The sequence below is a fragment of the Mobula birostris genome, chromosome 1 (assembly GCF_030028105.1).
Source record: "Mobula birostris isolate sMobBir1 chromosome 1, sMobBir1.hap1, whole genome shotgun sequence".
NCBI lineage: Eukaryota > Metazoa > Chordata > Chondrichthyes > Myliobatiformes > Myliobatidae > Mobula > Mobula birostris.
Window position 1 is genome coordinate 238150363 of NC_092370.1, and position 19410 is coordinate 238169772.

At 42.5% G+C, this 19410-nt stretch overlaps 1 protein-coding gene across 1 annotated transcript in view; it reads right to left on the bottom strand.

Annotated features, from left to right (window-relative positions):
• Window positions 1–19410, bottom strand: part of LOC140206063 (tandem C2 domains nuclear protein) — a 99589-nt gene that overhangs the window by 33910 nt on the left and 46269 nt on the right. The window contains exons 7-8 of the mRNA XM_072274162.1: window positions 6116–6191; window positions 441–526 (exon numbers count right to left, since the gene is read on the bottom strand). Of these exons, the coding sequence (XP_072130263.1) occupies window positions 441–526; window positions 6116–6191 (162 nt within the window). The remainder of the gene's footprint in view (window positions 1–440; window positions 527–6115; window positions 6192–19410) is intronic.

A 19410-nucleotide genomic window follows, 5' to 3' on the forward strand; every position in this document is an offset into this window, starting at 1 on the left:
ATAGAGTGGATATGGAGAGGATGTTTCCTATGGTGGGAGAGTCTAAGACCAGAGGACACAGCCTTAGAATAGAAGGGCACCCATTTAGAACGGAGAGGAGGACAAATTTCTTTAGTCAGAGAGTGGTGAATCTGTGGAATTCAGAATAGAGGGACTTCCTTTTAGAATGCAGAGAGGGTGGTGAATCTGTGGAACTCTTTACCACAAGCAGCTGTGGAGGCCAACGACAATACATCAGTTCCAAATATAGTGAAACAGATAGATGGAGTGGAAATTCGTGTGGAGCCAAGGTGAAGGAACTCGAGACTGGTTTCCCTTTGTAATGAATTAGGAAACGGAGTCTTCGGTCAACGGGACGTTGTCATCCAGAGGAGGTATACAAGGTGGGAGCGAAGCAACAAGCAAGATTATAGCATTCACAGGGCACACTTAGAGCTCACCTGTACCACAGTGATCCAGATCTGTTCCACATCTGGTCTGTAACTAAGTTTCAAATTCAGCTTTCCAAATTCATCAGGGAATCCATCTGCAGAAAAATAATTCATTTCAAATTGGTTTATATCTGGAGACCAAGATGACCTATTACTTAGGGGATGCTCATGATCAGGAATCCAGAGCACCTTTTTTTCTCCCACTTTGTATTCATTTCACTAAGCAATTCATGGGATTTACAATCTATTTATTTTTATTTTTTATTTAGAGATACAGCACAGAACAGGCCCTTCTGGTCCGACATGCTTTGCTGCCCACCAATCCACCTATTTAACCCTAGTCTATTCACAGAACAACTTACAATGACCAACTAACCTAGTAACTGGTATGTCTTTGGACTGCAGAGGAAACCGGAGCACCCAGAGGAAACTCACGCGGTGACAGGGGGAATGTGCAAACTTCTTACAGACAGCGCTGGAACTAAGTTCTGAACTGCAACACCCCGCACTGTAATAATGTCACACTAACCACTACGCTACCTTGATGAGGCAAGCATTTAGTGCCCAACCCCCAGGTGGCTCTGCATTCAGGAGGTAGTTAAAATTTAGCCATATTGCTGGGTCTTTGATCACACATAAGTCAGACAGGGCAAGGATATTAGTAAGTCAAATGGGGTTTCACAATCCTTTCATGAGTTATAATATGAATGAAGTTTCTTGCAAACAGTATTTTCTTTACTCAAATAAATACCTGAAAGGTAATCTAGGTTCAGAGTTAGTAGTCATGGTACATGACCCTGTCATCACCATCAATTGGTCAGGACAAACAGCTTCTAAAGTTCAAAGTTGAAAGTACATTTATTATCAAAGAATGGATACATTATACAACCTTGATTCGTCTCCTTACAGGCAGCCACAAAACGAAGAACCCATACTAAAAAAGACCGTCAAACAGCCAGTGAGCAGAGGAAAAAAAATAGATTGTGCAAATAATAGAAGTAAGCAAATAGCATTCAGAACAAAAGTGAGTCCACAGGCACAAAGCCTAGAGCATCCAGGCAAGCATCCAGTGTATTGCGGTTCTGCAAAGGCAACATGGGTAAAAAAGCACAGAGATACACATCCAACTGAACACTGGGGCTTACTTGAAAACTGAACAGCTAAATATCACTTTGCATGCAATGTATGGCACACGAGGAGGCTGATCAGCCATTGTGTTCATGCCAATTTTTAGGGGGAAAAGAAAAATCGAACTGGAATCTTAACCTTTATAAAGGGAGAAGTTTCATACTTGCTCTTCAAACCAGAAGGGCAAGTATTGTAAATAAAACTAAAAGGCATCCGTTAGTCTTGCGAGACCATGGGTCTGCACCTGGAAAGTCTTCACTCGCCAGGGCGCAGGCCTGGGTAAGGTTGTATGGAAGACCGGCAGTTGCCCATGCTGCAAGTCTCCTCCCTTCTCCATGACACCGATGTTGTGCAAGGGAAGGGCATTAGCTTGGCCCATACAGCTTGGCACCAGTGTCGTCGCAGAGCACTGTGTGGTTAAGTGCCTTGCTCAAGGACACAACACGCTGCCTCGGCTGGGGCTCGAACTCACGACCTTCAGATCGCCAGTCGAACACCTTAACCACTTGGCCACGTGTCCACACTAAATAAAACTAAGGCATGGCCAAAATATAAAACCTGGCAGACCTTATTTCAACAGCTTTATTCAATGGAACTATTACTGAAATAACATGGAAACCCAGTCTTTAAAACAGGGGTTCCCAACCCAGGGTCCACAGACCCCTCAGTTAATGGTAAGGATCCACGGCATAAAAAAAGGCTGGGAACTGCTGCTTCAGAATAACAATGCTAGGTAGTTTTCAATGTTTACAGTTTAATATCTTAAGGCATTTTAATGATATTTTATCCTCTGAGAAAGGGGCAGGTGGCAATGGGGGGGTGGTTAGTGGAGGACATACTATCTCAATTTTAGCCATGTTTGTTTAAAACAGGATTGGGGAGGAGGCAGCTTGACCTTATCTCTTCCTACATATTTTTCCTGCTGGATCAGTTCAGTTGCAATCCACTCTAATGACTCAAATCTTGCCATGTGGAAGAGCAGCCCTAATAATCTGCCACTCCCTTTAAAATTAAAATAGTTACAAACGTCACAAATTTATTTATTTTCTTTTTTTAAATATTGCAGGCACCCACCCATCAATTAAGTTAGCTGGAAGCTAGTCAACATGCGTCACTGTCTCAAAGTTCATTCTACCAGGGGTGATTGATAAGTTCATGCCCATGATAGAAGGAGTCAATTTTAGCAAAACCTGGCACATTTACTTTTCAACATAGTCCCCTCCTACATTTACACTCTTAGTCCAGCGGTCGTGAAGCATATGGATCTTGGACCTCCAGAAACTGTCCACAGCAGGGGTGATTGATAAGTTCGTGGCCTAGGGTAGAAGGAGATGAGTTATACAGCTCTCGTTGCATGCACAAGCAGTTCAACACTTTGAGTGATTATGCAGAAAGTTTGAAGTTAATAACTCATCTCCTTCTACCCTAGGCTGCGAACTTATCAATCAACCCTGATGAGTTATTAACTTCAAACTTTCTGCATAATCACCCCTGCTGTGCACACTTTCTGGAGGTCCAAGATCCGTATGCTCCAAGACGGCTGGACTAAGCGTGTAAATGTAGGAGGGGACTATGTTGAAAAATAACTGTGCCAGGTTTTCTAAAATTGTCTCCTTCTACCATAGGCCACAAACTTATCAATCACCCTTCGTAAGCCACTAGGACTCTACACCATTCCCAGTGAGATCCAAGTAGAAGAGCATGAGGTGACAGCAGCCAGCCATTTAGCTTGTACAGATAAGCACTGTAAATGCCCTCACAGGGAACGTGTGAGAAGCAGGTGCCTAAGCTCTCCTCAGTATGAAATTACACAAGAGAAAAAAAAGCATTCAAGCCAAGTAACCATCTAGATTGATTTAAAAGTACTCCCTAGCTGTGAACTTAATGTCCAACGATACATGTTGTATCATAAGGACAGACAGGAAGGCATGGTACTGTTGGTAAAAAAAATGAAATTACATCATTAGAAAGAGGTGACATAGAGTTGGAAGGTGTTAAATCATTGTGGATAAAGCTAAAGAACTAAAAGGGTAAAAAGCCCCTGATGGGAGTTATATACAGACCCTCAGTAGTAAGGATTTGGTCTACAAATTACAATGGGAGATTGAAAATGCACACCAAAAGGGCAACATTGCAATAGCCATGGGGGACTTCAATATGCAGGTAGATTGGGAAAATCAGATTGGTATGGGATTCCAGGAGGTGGAGTTTCTGGAATACCTATGAGATGGCTTTTTAGAGCAGCTCGTGGTTGAGCCCACTAGAGGATCAGCTCTTCTGGATTGGGTGCTGTGCAATGAACCAGAATTGATTAAGGAGCTTAAGGTAAAAAGAACACTTCCAGGTAAGTGATCATAATACGATTGAATTCACTCTGAAATTTGAGAAAGAGAAGCTAAAGTCAGGTGTATCTGTATTACAGTGGAGTAAAGGAAATTACAGAGGCATGAGAGAGGAGTTGGCCAGACTTGATTAAAAAAAGAACACTGGCAGGGATGACAGCAGAGCAGCAATTTCTGGAAGCAATTTGGAAGGCACAGAATATATATATCCAAAGAGGAAGAAGTATTCTAAAGGCACAACATGGCTAATAAGGGAAGTCAAAGCCAAGATAAGAGCCAAAGAGAAGCCATATAATAGAGCAAAAATTAGTGGGAATTCAGGAGATTTGGAAGCTTTTAATACCAACTGAAGGCAACTAAAAAAGTCATTAAGATGAAGATGGAATATGAAAGTAAGCTAGCCAATAGTACTAAAGAGAATACCAAAAGTTTCTTCAGATACATAAAGTGTAAAAGGGAGGCAAGAATGGATAACAGATTACTGGAAAACAAGATTGGAGAGGTAGTAATGGGGGACAAGGAAAGGGTGGATGAATTGAATAAGAATTTTGCATTATTCTCCACTGTGGAAGATACTAGCAGTATAGTGGAAGTTCCAAGTGTCAGGTTGCAAATGCGTGAAATTACCATTACTACAGAGGAGGTTCTTGGGAAACTGAAAGGACTGAAGGTAGATGAGTCACCTGGAACAGTTGGTGTACACATCAGAGTTCCAAAAGAGGTGGCTGAAGAGATTCAGAAGGCATTAGTAATGATCTTTCAAAATTGCAAATGACACTCCACTCTTCTAAAAGGGGGAGAAGTAGAACAATGGAAATTATAGGCCACTTAGTCTCACCTCAGTAGTTGGGAAAATGTTGGTGTTGATGGTTAAGGGTGTGGTTTCAGGGTACTTGGAGGAACATCATAAAATAGGCCGTAGTCAGCATGGTTTCCTCAAGGGAAAATCTCACCTGACAACTCTGTTGGGAGTCTTAGAGAAAATAACAAGCAGGACAGACAAGGGAGAGTCAGTCGAGGTTGTGTACTTGGATTTTCAGAAGTCCTTTGACAAGGTGCCACATGAGGTTGCTTAACATGCTATGAACCCATGGTATTACAGGAATGATTCTAGCATGGATAAAGCAGTGGATGAGAGGCAGGAGGCAAAGAGTGGGAATAAAAGGAGCCTTTTCAGGTTGGCTGCCAGTGACCAGTGGTGTTCCACAAGGGTCTGTGTTGGGACCCATTCTTTTTATGTTATATGTTGATGATTTGGATGATGGAATTGATGGCTTTGTTGCAAAGTTTGCAGATGATACAAAGATAGACAAAGGGGCATTTAGTTTTATGGAAACATGGAGGCTACAGAAGGACTTAGACAGATTAGGAGAATGGGCAAAGAAGTGGCAGATGGAATACAGTGTATGGTCACGTGCTTTAGTAGAAGAAATGGAAGTGTTGACTATTGTCTACATAGAGAGAAAATACAAAAAAACTGAGGTGCAAAGGGTCTTGGGAGTCTTTGTGCAGGATTCCCTACTGGATAATTTGCAGGTTGAGTCTGTGGTGAGGAAGGCAAATGTGGTGTTAGCATTCATTTCAAGAGGACTAGAATATAAAGGGAAGGATGTAATGTTGAGACTTTATAAAGCACAGGTGAGGCCTCACTTGGGTACTGCGAGCAGTTTCAGGCCCCTTGTCTCGGAAAGGATGTGCTGAAACTGGGCAAGGTTCAAATGATCTTCACGAAAATGATTGCAGGATTAAACGGCTTGTCATATGAAGACCATATATTCATTGGAATTTAGAAGAATGAGGGGTGGTCTAATTGAAACCTATCAAATGGTGAAAGACCTTGGTAGAGTGGATGTGGAAAGAATGTTTCCTATGGTGGGAGCATTTAAGACCAGAGCACAAAACCTCAAAATAGAGGGGTGTCATTTTAGAATGGAAATGAAAAGGAATTTCTTTAGGCAGTGAGTGGTAAATCAGAGACCAAGTTTTTATGTATATTTAAGGCAGAGGTTGATAGATTCTTGATTGGTCAGAGCTTAAAGGGACATGGGAGGGGGGAAGAAGGCAGAATTTGGGGCTGAGAGGAAAAATGGATCAGCCATAATGAAATGGTGAAGCAGACTTTATGGGCCATATAGCCCAATTCTGCATCTATATCTTATGGTCTAAAGTAGATAGAACACCAAGGGTAGGAGAGTTTCCAAAGTCATCGCTTACCTAGACTGCAGGAGCTTCCTAAGGAATCCATCAAAGATGACACATTACTGTTTAGACTGGATGTCGAACTGTATCTCTGCACACAGAAAGAAATAGACACCTTTAGTGTTAAGCTAGGAATAGGAGGAGGCTAAAGCAGAAAGCTCATGGAAGCATTCATAGTCTCCATAGTAGATGGGTCAAATGCAAACAAATGTGAATAACTCTGGAAGGTACCTTGGTTGGCATGGATGGAATGGAAGGGTATTTTGTTAACATTAATTGAAAAGATAGATACTGGCCAAAATTTATAGACACTTTAATAATTACTTAATTATTTAAGTACTTGACAAGCCGAATAGTCTAATTCTGCCCCTATGTCTTATGGTCTTGTAGGATAATGGGATTGAGAGGGATAATAAATCGCCATGATGGAATGGTGGAACAGACTGAATGGGCGGAATGGCCTAATTCTGCTCCTATGTGAATCTTGAATCTTATGTCTTATGGTCTTATAGGATAATGGGATTGAGTGAGAGCTCGAAGACTCGTACGGTCAGATTTGGGAACAGCTTCTTTCCAACTGTGACAAGACTGCTGAACGGATCCTGACCCGGATCTGGGCCGTACCCTCCAAATATCCGGACCTGCCTCTTGGTTTTTTTTTGCACTACCTTACTTTCCCTTTTCTATTTTCTGTTTATGATTTATAGTTTAAATTTTAACTATTTACTATCGATCTGTACTCTAGGGAGCACAGAATCAAATACTGTATCACTGTGATGATTGTACGCTCTAGTATCAATTGTTTGGTGACAATAAAGTAAAGTAATGAACCAGCCATGATGGAATGGTGGAGCAGAATCAATGACTGAATAGCCCAATTCTGTTCCTATGTCTTATTGTCTTAATTGGCTCTAGAATACAGGTGAGAAAGGTGCAGTGAAATTCCGAGTCTTTTTACTTTGGTGACAGAAACAAAGCAAAGGAGGACGAGAGGTGACTTGATAGAGGTGTACAAGATAAGAGACATTGATAGAGTGGACAGCCAGAGACTTTCCCCCCCAGAGTATAATCGCTAATATAGTTACTGCCCATACGCCACTGATGTTTAAGACAGCAGTGAAGGTCCTCCATCTTTGTCTGTCCTTGGCCATAACCATCGCACACAGATATAGAAGTATCCTTCATTGCTGTTTCCATTCCAATTTTTTTTTGACCAGTCAGTGTTGTTAGCCCTGAGTTGAACTGGAGGACCAGAGGACCACTCTTAGTCTGGCCTCTACCCTTTGACCTCTTGGGCATGGATGAACCTACCAAGAGCCAAAGCATAAAGCCCTGACTCCAGCCAACATAGCTGTCCAGGTCATTGAGGCACACAAGCCTCCAAACCATGACAAGGTGTGTTCCTCTTGGAGGCTAATATGATGAGTCAAATTTTAAGGTAATTTGAAGAAAAATATAGGGGGATGTTAGGGGGAGGTTTTTCCTCCACATAGAAAGCACTAAGGTGCGTGGAATACCCCGATGGGGCAGTGGTAGAAGCAGATTCCTTAGGGATATTTAAGGAACTCTTAGATAGGCACATGAATGAAAATAAAATAGAAGGTTATCTTGGAGGGAAGGGTTAGAATGATCTTAGAATAGGTTAAAAGGTTGACACAACACTATTGGCCGAAAGGCCTGTACTGTAATGTACTATGTTCGATGAAAACATATCCAAAACATGCATGCAAGGAACGTATGGGGCCAGACTTCGACTTCACACAATGACTGTTGGAATTCTGAGGAGAATTACAAAGCATGAATAGTAATTAATTTAAAATCAAAACTAACACTAGGACCCAAATCCCGAGGATCTACTGTAAATGCAGTACAAAATGAAGCTGAATGTTTTTGCTTGAGCCATCAGGACAAGTGAATGTGATGTCCTCAAACGTCATACCGTGCAAAACCACAAACTGCTTGAACCACCCCAGTTCCACTTAGTCTCTCCAATAAACACAATGAAAATATCTGATACCGAATGACAACAAAACACATGAAACAATAAGACAGGCAGGATAGGTGCAAAGAGACAATTAATTTTTTAGGCCAATGACTACTCGTCAGTTCTAAAGATCTAAGGTTTTATACTTTTCTTTCTCCTCCAATGCCACCTGACCTGCTGAGCATTTCTTGTGTATTTGTTTCATCTGCTGTACCTTGCTTCAGGCAGAAAATCTGTCAGTGTTTATACATGACGTCCACGTGCTTCATCTCACACGCACACTTTCAGAGGTATATACTCAGGGAGGCATAGATGACTGAATGGTGATATGGGCCTAACTGCATACCTATGCTCACTTGGTAGGGACAGTGTGGTCCATTAATGGCAAATGCCAGTGAGTGCTGAAACCACCGACAATGAGAGTACCCTCACATCTGATCCTCCTCCATACGCCACACCATATCCTCATGCTGTTCCCTGCTAACAAGTTACCAACAGACAAGGTATGCTCCTCCTACTTTCCCTTGTCCACAAGGTCAGGAACGGCAAAATGGCCAGGCAAGCATGATAGAACACAGAACTGTACAGCTCAGTAGGGGCCCTTTGGCTCACTATATAGTGCCAACCTTTTAACCTACTTCAGGATTAAATTAATACTTTCCTCTTACACAGCTCATAACCCTCCATTTTCCTTACATCCATCTGACTACCTAAGGGTTTCTTAACTCTCCCTATTGTATCAACCGCAAACACCCTGGTAGTGTGTTCCAGGGACACACCATTCTGTGCAAAAGAAAACTACCTCTGGAACTCCCCTAAACTTTCCTCCACTCACCTTAAATGGATGTTCTTTGGTATTCATTCACTCACTCATTCATTCACTGGTCATTGCCACCCTGGGAGAAACTCCTAGCAACTCGCCTGTTATCCGCTTTTGCTCCAAAGAGTAAAGTCCTAGTTTGCTCAACCTTTCCTCATGACCTTTTCTCTAATCCAGCAGCATCCTGGTAAATCTCCTCTGGACCCTTTCTAAAGCTTCCACATTTTACCTATAATGTGACCAGAATCAAAAACAATATTCTAAGTGTGGTCTAAACTGTGTTTCATCGAGCTGAAACATTACCTCACAGATCTTGAACTCCATAAGACTATAAGACCATAAGACATAGGAGCAGAATTAGGCTATTTGGCCCATTGAGTCTGCTCCATCATTCAATTACAGATGATCCTTTTCTTTCCCCATCCTCAGCACCACTCCCTGGCCTTTTCCCTGTACCCTTTGATGCTGTGACCAATCAGGAACCTTAAATTAATCAATCTCTGCCTTAAGTACACCCAATGACCAGGCTTCCATGGGTGCCTGTGGTAACAAATTCCACAAATTCACCACCCTCTGGCTAAAGAAATTTCTCAGCATCTCTGTTTTAAAATGGACACCCCTCTGTCCTGAGGCTGTGCCCTCTTGTCCAAAACTCCCTCACCACAGGAAACATCCTTTCCACATCTATTCTGTCTAGGCCTTTCAACATTCAAAAGTTTTCAATGAGATCCCCCCCCCCACCCCCACCCATCCTTCTAAATTCCAGTGCATACAGGCTCAGAGCTATCAAACGTTCCTCATATGATAAATCTTTCATTCATGGAATCATCCTTGTGAACCTCCTCTGAGCCCTCTTTAATGCCATCACACCTCTTCTACGATAAGGAACCCAAAACTTTTCACAATACTCAAGGAGAGGTCTCACCAGTGCTTTATAAAGCTTCAGCATCACATCCCTGCTCCTGTATTCCATACCTCTTGAAATAAATGCAAACATTGCATTTGCCTTCCTCACAACCGGCTCAACCTGCAAAATAACCTTTAGGGAGTTCTGTACAAGGACTCCCAAGACCCTTTGCATTTCAGATTTTTGGATTGATTATATTACCATGTCTTTTCTATTTCCCATTGTAATCTGTAGTCCACATCCCAACCACTGTTGGGAGACCTGTATATAACTGCCATCAGGGTCCTTTTACCCTTGCAATTTCTTAACTCAACCTACAAGGATTTAACATCTTCTGATCCTCTGTCACATCAATTTAATGATTAGATACCGTTCTTTACCAGCAGAGCCACGTCACCCCTTTTGGCTACCTTCCTATTGCTCTGATACAATGTGTAATCTTGGACATTCAGCTCCCAACTACAACCATCCTTCAGCCACAATTTGTTTTGACATCTCCTCAGAAAACTCTGAAGTACAAGATGCTCCTCACAAGGCCAGGTTGAAGATGCTTTTGTGCTCCTCTTCACACACACACTTAGTATTCAGGCAAAATGACTGCCTGCTCTGCTACCCTGAGACCCCGCTCTGTATCAGCTAACACCTTTGCTAGTGTGGCAATCCACCGCCACCTTCTAACAGGTCTGTATGTGGGCCATTTAGGTTCAATGGAATAAAAAGGGCAGTCTTACGACAATGGCGAGATCAGATGCAGAGTATGGCTTACATCTTCGACTTTAGAGGGAATATAATGACATCATACGCAGTTCAATAAATGTTGATACCCAAGCTGAAGCAACTGTGTAATGAGAAAATTTGAACATGTTGAGCTGGAGTTCAGCAAGAATGACTCATTTGCATTCAAAATCAAAATGAACAACTTTCATTGAATTCTATTGTATTCCTTTGTATCTACCGTGAATGCCCATAAGAAAATGAATCACAGGGTAGTATATAGTAACATACACATAATTTTATATTAATCCAGAACCCTGTGATGTAGGGCCCTTAGTATTGTTAATGATCCCTCCCATCCATCCAGCAACCTTGCTGAACCCCTACCATCAAGCAGGAGGTACCATTGCATTAGAATAAGAACCGTTAGGATAGGAAACAGATTCATTACCCAGGCCATGAGATTAGTAAACTTCTTGGCACCACCCAGGTGTCATCATGTAAGTTGTGACAGCTAACTTTTTAAACTTATATCATAAATGCACCTGATTATTTGTAAATTTATTTGTGATATACTTTATGTGTTGTATGTGTGAGAGTTACTGTGTTGTGCACCTTGGTCTGGAGAAACATTTTGTTTGGCAGTATACATGTGTACACTTGAATGACAATAAACTGAACTTGAACTTTGAAATGAGGGTGATCTTAATCAAATCAAATTCAAGTTTAATTATCATTCAACCATATATGAATACAGTCGGACAAAACAGCATTTCTCTGCGGTCAAGGTGCAAAACATACACAGTACATTCAAAACTTAGAGCAAAAAAAACCATATATATAGCCGTCCCTGAGCGACATGTCCTGCAAATTGATGACACAGTTCCCGGACATGGGCAGACGCATGCAATTCAGCCTGTCGTACCACCAAACAAACACTGGAGGGCAGCACCAATGGGTGGGGCCAGCCCACAACCAAGCATGGACACCATGCTACACCACCTCCAGTGTCTCCTCTTCTGGACTGCAGCAGCAGACGAGCCTATGGTTTGAGGTCTAGTCCTCATTACCACCAAGACCACGCAGCTTTCCTGCCATCTGTCGCACCACTAAACAGTAGCATCTTACCTTCTCAGTGTCCAACCGAGTAATATTCTCCAGGGGCTGAACAGAGCTATTGCCTCAAAGCACCAGTGTGACCCAGGTTTAATACCGATCCCCAGTGCAGCCTATATGGAGTTTGCATGCTCTCCATGTGGTCACATGGCTTTATTCCATTAATTGGCCACTGTAAATTACGCAAGTGAGTGATAGAATTATGGAGAGGGGAGGTAGTGCAGGGGTCCTGATCACAATGTGGGAAAAATAATAAAAAATACATGATTAGCGTTGTTCCACTGTAAGTGAATATTTGATGGTTGGTGGAAAAATACAATGAACTATTTCTATGCTTGGTGATTATATGACAAGGTACATACTGATGTCACATTCTTGGGGATTGGAATGCAAGGTTTCAAGATGTTAAACTCTGGATCACCAGTCTTAGTTAGTTAACCCTGATATCACCATAGCCCTGATAACATCTTTTTGAACTACGGTCCTAAAATGTAAAACTCAATACCTAGTTGCTTAATCTAAAGCACTAGATCATTTCTCGGTACCTAAAACTTTAAGGGATGCCAACGCAGTTAACACTTTAACGCCAGCACAAAACCTATTTATTTAACCTTTCTTTTAACTGACATCTTTTAGTCTTTTAAGTTTATGTTTGCACTTCATCCCAAAGTAAAGCACTCTGAACTACGTCATCTGTAAAAAAAAAACTGCTTTATAAATAAGCTATTATTACTATTATTATTATTATTATTATTATTATCAGGGTAAATCCAGTTAGCAAAATGAATCAAGGATTGGATTGGTGAGGGGGACATTGGTAAATTGGTTTATTATTTTCACACGTACCAAGGTGAATAAAACTTTGTTTTGCATGACATCCACACAGATCATTGAATCAGGTCAGTACCTTCAGATAGTGCAATGGAAAATAGTGAGAGAATGCAGAATGAAGTGTGACAGTTACAGAGAAAGTGCACTGCAGGGAGACAATAAGGTACAAGGCTATGCTGAGATAGATTGAGACTTGAAGAGTTCATTTTAGCTTTTTTAAGGTTAGAGATATAGCATGGAACCAGCCACACAGCCCAGCCGGCCACCTATTTAACCCTAGCCTAGTCACAGGACAATTTACAATGACCAATTAACCTAACTGCTATGCCTTTGGACTGTGGGAAAAGAACAGAGCACCCAGAGGATATCCATGGAGTAAAGGGGAGAACATACAAGCTCCTTAAAGACAGTACTGGAATTGAACTCTAACATTCCAGGCTGTTATAGTATTGTTCTACCCTGGTGCCCCCAGTATTAGGAAACTATTCAAGTCAGGATAGTAGCTGTACTTAAGTCTGATGTTACAGCTTTCAAGCTTTTGTACCTTCTGCCTGACAGGAGAGTGGAGGCGAAGAGAAATGTTTTGGAGTGGATGGGACCTTTATATGTGTGTTCGCTACTTCACCGAGGCAGCGAGAGGTGAGGACAGAGTCCACACACAACTGAGTCCAGCATTTAGTCGCCGAGCCAAACTAAGTCAGTGTGTGCATTTCATGAGCAAAATTTCATGATGTTTTCCAAAATAAACAAACATTCTCAAACTGAAAGTGGCCATCCAGGAATAATTAATCTCAATAGAAATCCCAAACCCTCTTTTGTGGGAAAGAGGTCACAGTCTGCTGAATCATCAAGGGAACAACAGAGTGGTCTGGTCTCCTCCCTCATCCAATAAATCCATCCACTGAAACCTTGTCAAATCATAGCATTTTAAAATAAAAATATAAGCAAACACCAGAAAGAGAATTATTGCTGTCTTGAAGGAGCAGCCATAAGATATGGAGATCTGATAGCTATGTACTCTTGTCTTCTCAGGAAGGTGGTACAGAAGCCTCAGGATTCTCACCACCAGGTTCAGGAACAGTTATTACCCCTAACCATCAGGGTCTTGAACCAATGGAGATAACTTCACTGAAATTCACCTGCCCCAGCACTGAGATGTTCCCACATCTATGGACTCACTTTCATGGTCTCTTCATCTAATGTTCTCAATATTTATTGATTATTTATTTATTTATTGTTTTCCTATACGCACAGTTTGTTGTCTTGTTGGCTGCGGTCTTTCATTGATTCTGTTGTTTCTTTGTATTTGCTGTGAATACCCGCAAGAAAATGAATCTCAGTGTTGTATATGGTGAAATTTATGTGTTTTGATAATGAATTTACTTTGAACTTTGATTGAGAGGAGAAATTTCTTTCCGAGATTTTAAAATAAATTTTAACTGTACTTCAGTAATGCTCTCATATCTGAAGCATGCACTGAAAGGCAAATTCTTCTTTAATGGTATACTTAGGCATCCCAGCAGTTTTCATAGCTACTTCTCTTATGGCTTTCCACAAATTAATATATTTACAATAGAAGATTTTCATCTTTTTTCTTTGAAAGCAATAGAACAGAGGTGAGTTCAGTTGGAGGAGCAGAAGATATCTTCATGTACATTGAAGTTGAATCCATAGTCCAGTTTCACTGACCCCTCTCAGAGTGTGGCTTCAAATTCCTCTCAGGCACAAAAATGCTGCTTGACCTTTAATAAGTGCTGGGGTGAGGGAATGCTGAACCATCAGAGGAATCATCTTTCTGCTGCACTGTTAAACTAAAATCAAAGAACCAATCTGTCTCAACTTTTGGGTAGATGATTTGTTTACCCTTAAATGACTTTGGCCACCAGACTTCTATTTGACAAAGTATTGTGGATTGAGTCCACCCCAATGGGCTTCCTAAAAGGTGTGAAAACCAGATGCTTCTGGTGCCGTAGTTTGACCTGATGCTGTAGTTTCGAAGTCAGTATTATCTATACATTATAAATATTAATTGTCTTCTATGTTAGCACGTAAAATGCCAAGTAAATCCTAAAGGCTGTGGATACCAACCCAGACATGTTGGCATCGGAAGGAAAGGATGGCGTGAGATTTTATATGTAGCTTCAATAGGAAGCATTGTCTATGCATTGTCTGTAACTTTTTAAGTAGCCATTGCCTTTGTGCTTAGCATATAAATATCGAGCCCACATTGAGCTAGCAGACCTTTCTGCGGAAAGCGTCTCCGTCCGTAAGATACATCAAAGTTGCTGGTGAACACAGCGGGCCAGGCAGCATCTCTAGGAAGAGGTACAGTCGACGTTTCAGGCTGAGACCCTTCGTCAGGACATGTCCTGAAACGTCGACTGCACCTCTTCCTAGAGATGCTGCCTGGCCTGCTGTGTTCACCAGCAACTTTGATATGTGTTGCTTGAATTTCCAGCATCTGCAGAATTCCTGTTGTTTCCGTCCGTAAGATGTCTGCTGTACCTTGTTGTGTCGAATAAAGAAGCTGCTTTGTATCTACCAGTGACTCTGTCTCTCCGGTAATTTCATCCATGCCACAACAATCGAAGGTATCCCACTCCTGACACCCTCCACCTTTTAAATTTACTCATCTATTTTTCTCCAGTCCTACCGAAGGGTCTTGGCCCGAAACGTTGACTGTACTTTTTCTATAGATGCTGTCTGGCCCGCTGAGATCCTCCTGCACTTTGTGTGTGTTGCTTGGATTTCCAGCATCTACAGATTTTTCTCTTGTTTGCAAGTGGACCCCCAGGGTGAAAACGGTTTACATAAGGGGACATAAGGTTACTTCCTTCCAGTCATCTTAAATTTACTTTGGACTTGGGAAAGTATGGGGGCAGGGGTGGATGTCAGAGGCAAGTTCTTTCCACAGAGATTGTTGGTTGTGTGGAACACCCTGCCAGGGTGGTGGTAGAGGCCGATACCTTAGGGGCTTTTGAGAAACTCTTAGGTAGGCACGAGGATGACAGAAACGTGGAGAGCTACGTAGAAGGGAATGGTTAAACTGATCTTCGTGTAGGTTAAAAGATCGGCACAACATTGTGGGCCGAAGGGCCTGTACTGTGCAGTAATATTCCACATTTGACACTCAAAGAAATTTGCAGCCACTCCCTGGCTCACGTCAATCCACTCCCGCAATCGCGTGACAGAAACTGCCAATGGCACCGAAGGAGACGGGTAAGTTGCAAAGTTACAGTGAAAATACTTTCCTTCCCTGATGTCACTGTGGGAACACCTTAACCCTGGAAATATCAGAAACATGAGCATCCCGACTGGAGAAGCACCCTGACAGTGGCAAGGCCAGACAACAAGAACATCCACAACGTGGAATGAGAGCAACCCCAGCACGTGAACTTCAATGGTTCACGGGGAGGGGTGGGGGGGGGGGAGAGACATTTTGTCAAAACATGTGGTCTTTAAATAAGTGCTACTTTGATAAACCAAACATTCTATGGGTTGTTTTCTCTGGAGCATTGGAGGCTGAGGGGAGATCTGATAGAGGTTTACAAGATTATGAGGGGCACAGATAGAGTGGACAGTGAGTATCTGTTTCCCAGGTTTGAAATGGAGCATGCATTGAAGGCAAGAGGGGGTAGATTTAAGGGAGATGTGTGAGGCAAGTGTTTTTTTTACTCAGAGTTGTAGGTGCCTGGAATGTGTGCCTGGTATGGTGGTAGAGGCAAATACGTTGGAAACTTTTAAGGGATGTTTAGATAGGCATGTGTGGGCACGTGGCCAAGTGGTTAAGGCATTGGACTAGTGACCTGAAGAGGGGAGACTTGCAGCATGGGCAACTGCTGGTCTTCCATACAACCTTGCCCAGGCCTGCGCCCTGGAGACTGAAGACTTTCCAGGCGCAGATCCATGGTCTCGCAAGACTAATGGATGCCTTTAATTTAATTAAGATAGGCATGTGGATGTAAAGAAGATAAAGGGATACAGGCATGGTGTACGTAGGAGGGATTGATGTTTGGGTGTGTTTGATTTGCTTTATAGTTGGTTTGATACAACATTGTGGGCCAAATGGCCTGTTCCTGTGATGCACTATTCTATCTCACAGACACCAGTCACCATTTCTCACGGATCTTCCCAATGGACTTAAAAGGAAATTCAACTCAGAATCAAAGTATAAGACATTTGATTGTAATGGGGTCCAGTGGTCTCATTAATGGAAATCTTATCTTTGAAGCACTTGGTCATCTACAATAGGTCTGTGCCCTGTATTTGGAAACCTGAGTTTAAAGCTCACTGACTGCAAAAGTGAAGGGCAACACTGTAGCTCAGTGAGAAGGCCCAAAGAGGGACGCAGGCTCAGTCTGCTGTCTCTATGAAGCTTGAACATTGTCTGACTAACCATGTGGATCTCCTCCGGGTGCACTGCTTTCCCCTCACATCCCAAAGATATACGGGTGGTTAACTTACGTAACTGGCTACAAAACCAGCTTTTTTCCCTCACGAAGTAAGGCTGATCAACACCCCCCCAACACACCACTTCATCATTTCCAGTCAGAGTCATTTTACATACTGTACCTGGTCTCACTTTATAGACATATAATCAATCCATCAAGCTATCAAGCTATCTTATGTGTTTACAGTACTGTGCAAAAGGAGATATGAGCTACAGTGCCTAAAGACTTTTACACAGTACTGTATTTGTCAGCATGAAACAGAGAGAGAGTTTGTAAATCTGGTGCGAGGAAAGAATGCTGGGAATGGCGAGGGTGGAGTGCTGAGGGAGGGATATGGGACAGGTAGCAGAGAAGGAGTTTCAGGGATGGGGGAGTGGGTGGTGTGGGTGTAGACCAGGCACCCACATGAGATGCCAGGCAAGGTCATTTGATTGCAAACCATTGGTTTATGGATCATTACAGAATGTCTCCCTGATGCTTCCTGCTTCCTTTCCTCTCCCTTCCCCTTTTCCCAACCATGATTCCCCTTTCCCTTCCCCCTTCCCACTCTCAGTCCACAATATGGACTCATATCAGAATCAGGTTTATCATCACTCACGTATGTCATGAAATTTGTTTTTTTTTTGCAGTGGCCGTACAGTGCAATACATAAAATTACTACAGTACTATGCAAAGATCTGAAGCACCCTAGCTGTCAATATGTGCTGAAGACTTACGAACAGCACTGTAGGTTTATTGCATTATCTTATCTTTGTGTTTGTTTATGCTGCATTGGATATTTTGTTTCCCCTTTACACTTGTGTGCTGGAAATGACATTAAACAATCATGAATCTGGAATTATTGTAAACTGTCCCTAGTGTAGAGGTGAGTTGTAGAATATAAGAGGAGCTGAGAATGTGTGCAGAATAAAAATGGGATAAGTGTAGAATCAGTGTGAATGGTCAGCATGGGCCAAAGGGCTCGATTTATGATTGACCCAACACCATGGTGTGCAAAGCATCAAATCCCCACAGTTCACAGCCTGAAAACAGCATGGAACAGCACGCTGAAGGAGAATGGAGATGTCCAGGTATATTCCCAATCAGCCTCGTTGACCACATGATAGAGAGACTGTTGTTGCTGTTGTTCCTTTCTGTGCCTTGTGGTGCATTGGACAGATCCTTACCATTTCATTAGCATTTTGTCTGTTTTTTCTAAAATGAGGCTGGGCTGCTAGCCCGATGCTCAACCCAGCACAGGCGGAAAGTGTGCAAGGAGCCGGTCGGATTCGAACCCGGGACCGCGCGTCTCAAAATCCAATGCAGATGCCATTACACCATCAGCCAGCTGACAGTGAGATTACCTTCACAGAAATAAATTAAATCCAAACTATCTCATGATGAGACCACCCTCAGGTTGGAGGGGCAACACCTCATATTCAGAATGGGTAGCCTCCAAATGATGGCATGAACATAGATTTCTCTCATTTTCAGCAATTTCTTTCCATTCCCTATTCTGGCTCCCCTTTTACCCCTTCTAGTCTCCTCACCTCTTAATCATGTTCCTCCAGAAACCCCTCCTCTCTCCCTTTCAATTTCTACCGTCCCCTCCTAGCAAATTCCTTCCCCAGCCTTTTGCCTCTTCCACTTACCACCTCTCAGCTTCTCACTCCATCCCTTTCCCACTCACCTACTCTCTCAGCTGGTCTCGCCCATCATCTGATAGCTTGTACTCTTTCCCCTCCCCTCCCCTTCTTGTACTAGCTTCTGCCCCCTTCTTTCCCAGTCCTGATGAAGGGTCTCGGACCGATAGGCCGATTGTTTATTTCTCTCCATTGATGCTGCCTGACTTTTGTGAGTTAATCTGGATTTCCTGCATCAACTGAATCTCTTGTGTTTATAATCCATTATCTCCCAATCTTTCTACCTTTCTATCGAACAGACCCTGTTTTAATAGAGAGAAGTTGCCACGGTTCTCATTTCTTCCTCAATTAATACTCTTTTCTGAGCAAGTAGAGTTTGCTTGCTGCTTGATAGAGCTTACATGACTGATACACCCCACACCACCTCCAAGTCACTTACTAATGCCAATAGACAGGCTGCTTACTGATCAAAGTTCCTATCAAATTTAAAAGTACCTTGTGACCTGTCCAAGGCTAGAAGATTCATCATTACTTGTTTGTGCAGGTTTGCAAAGTGCAGCTCATAAGACCAAAAGACATAGGCGCAGAATTAGGCCATTCAGCCCATTGAATCTGCTCCACTATTCCATCATGGCTGATTTATTATCCTTCTCAACCCCATTCTCTTGTTTTCTCCCCCCATTCTACGATGCCCTCACTAACCAAGAACCTATCAACCTCCACTTTAAATATACCAAATGACGTGGCCTCCATAGCCATCTGTTGCAATGAATTCCACAGATTCACTATGCTCGGGCTAAGGAAATTCCTCCTCATCATCTCTCAGGGGACATCCTTCTGTTCGGAAGCTATGTCCTTTGGTCTT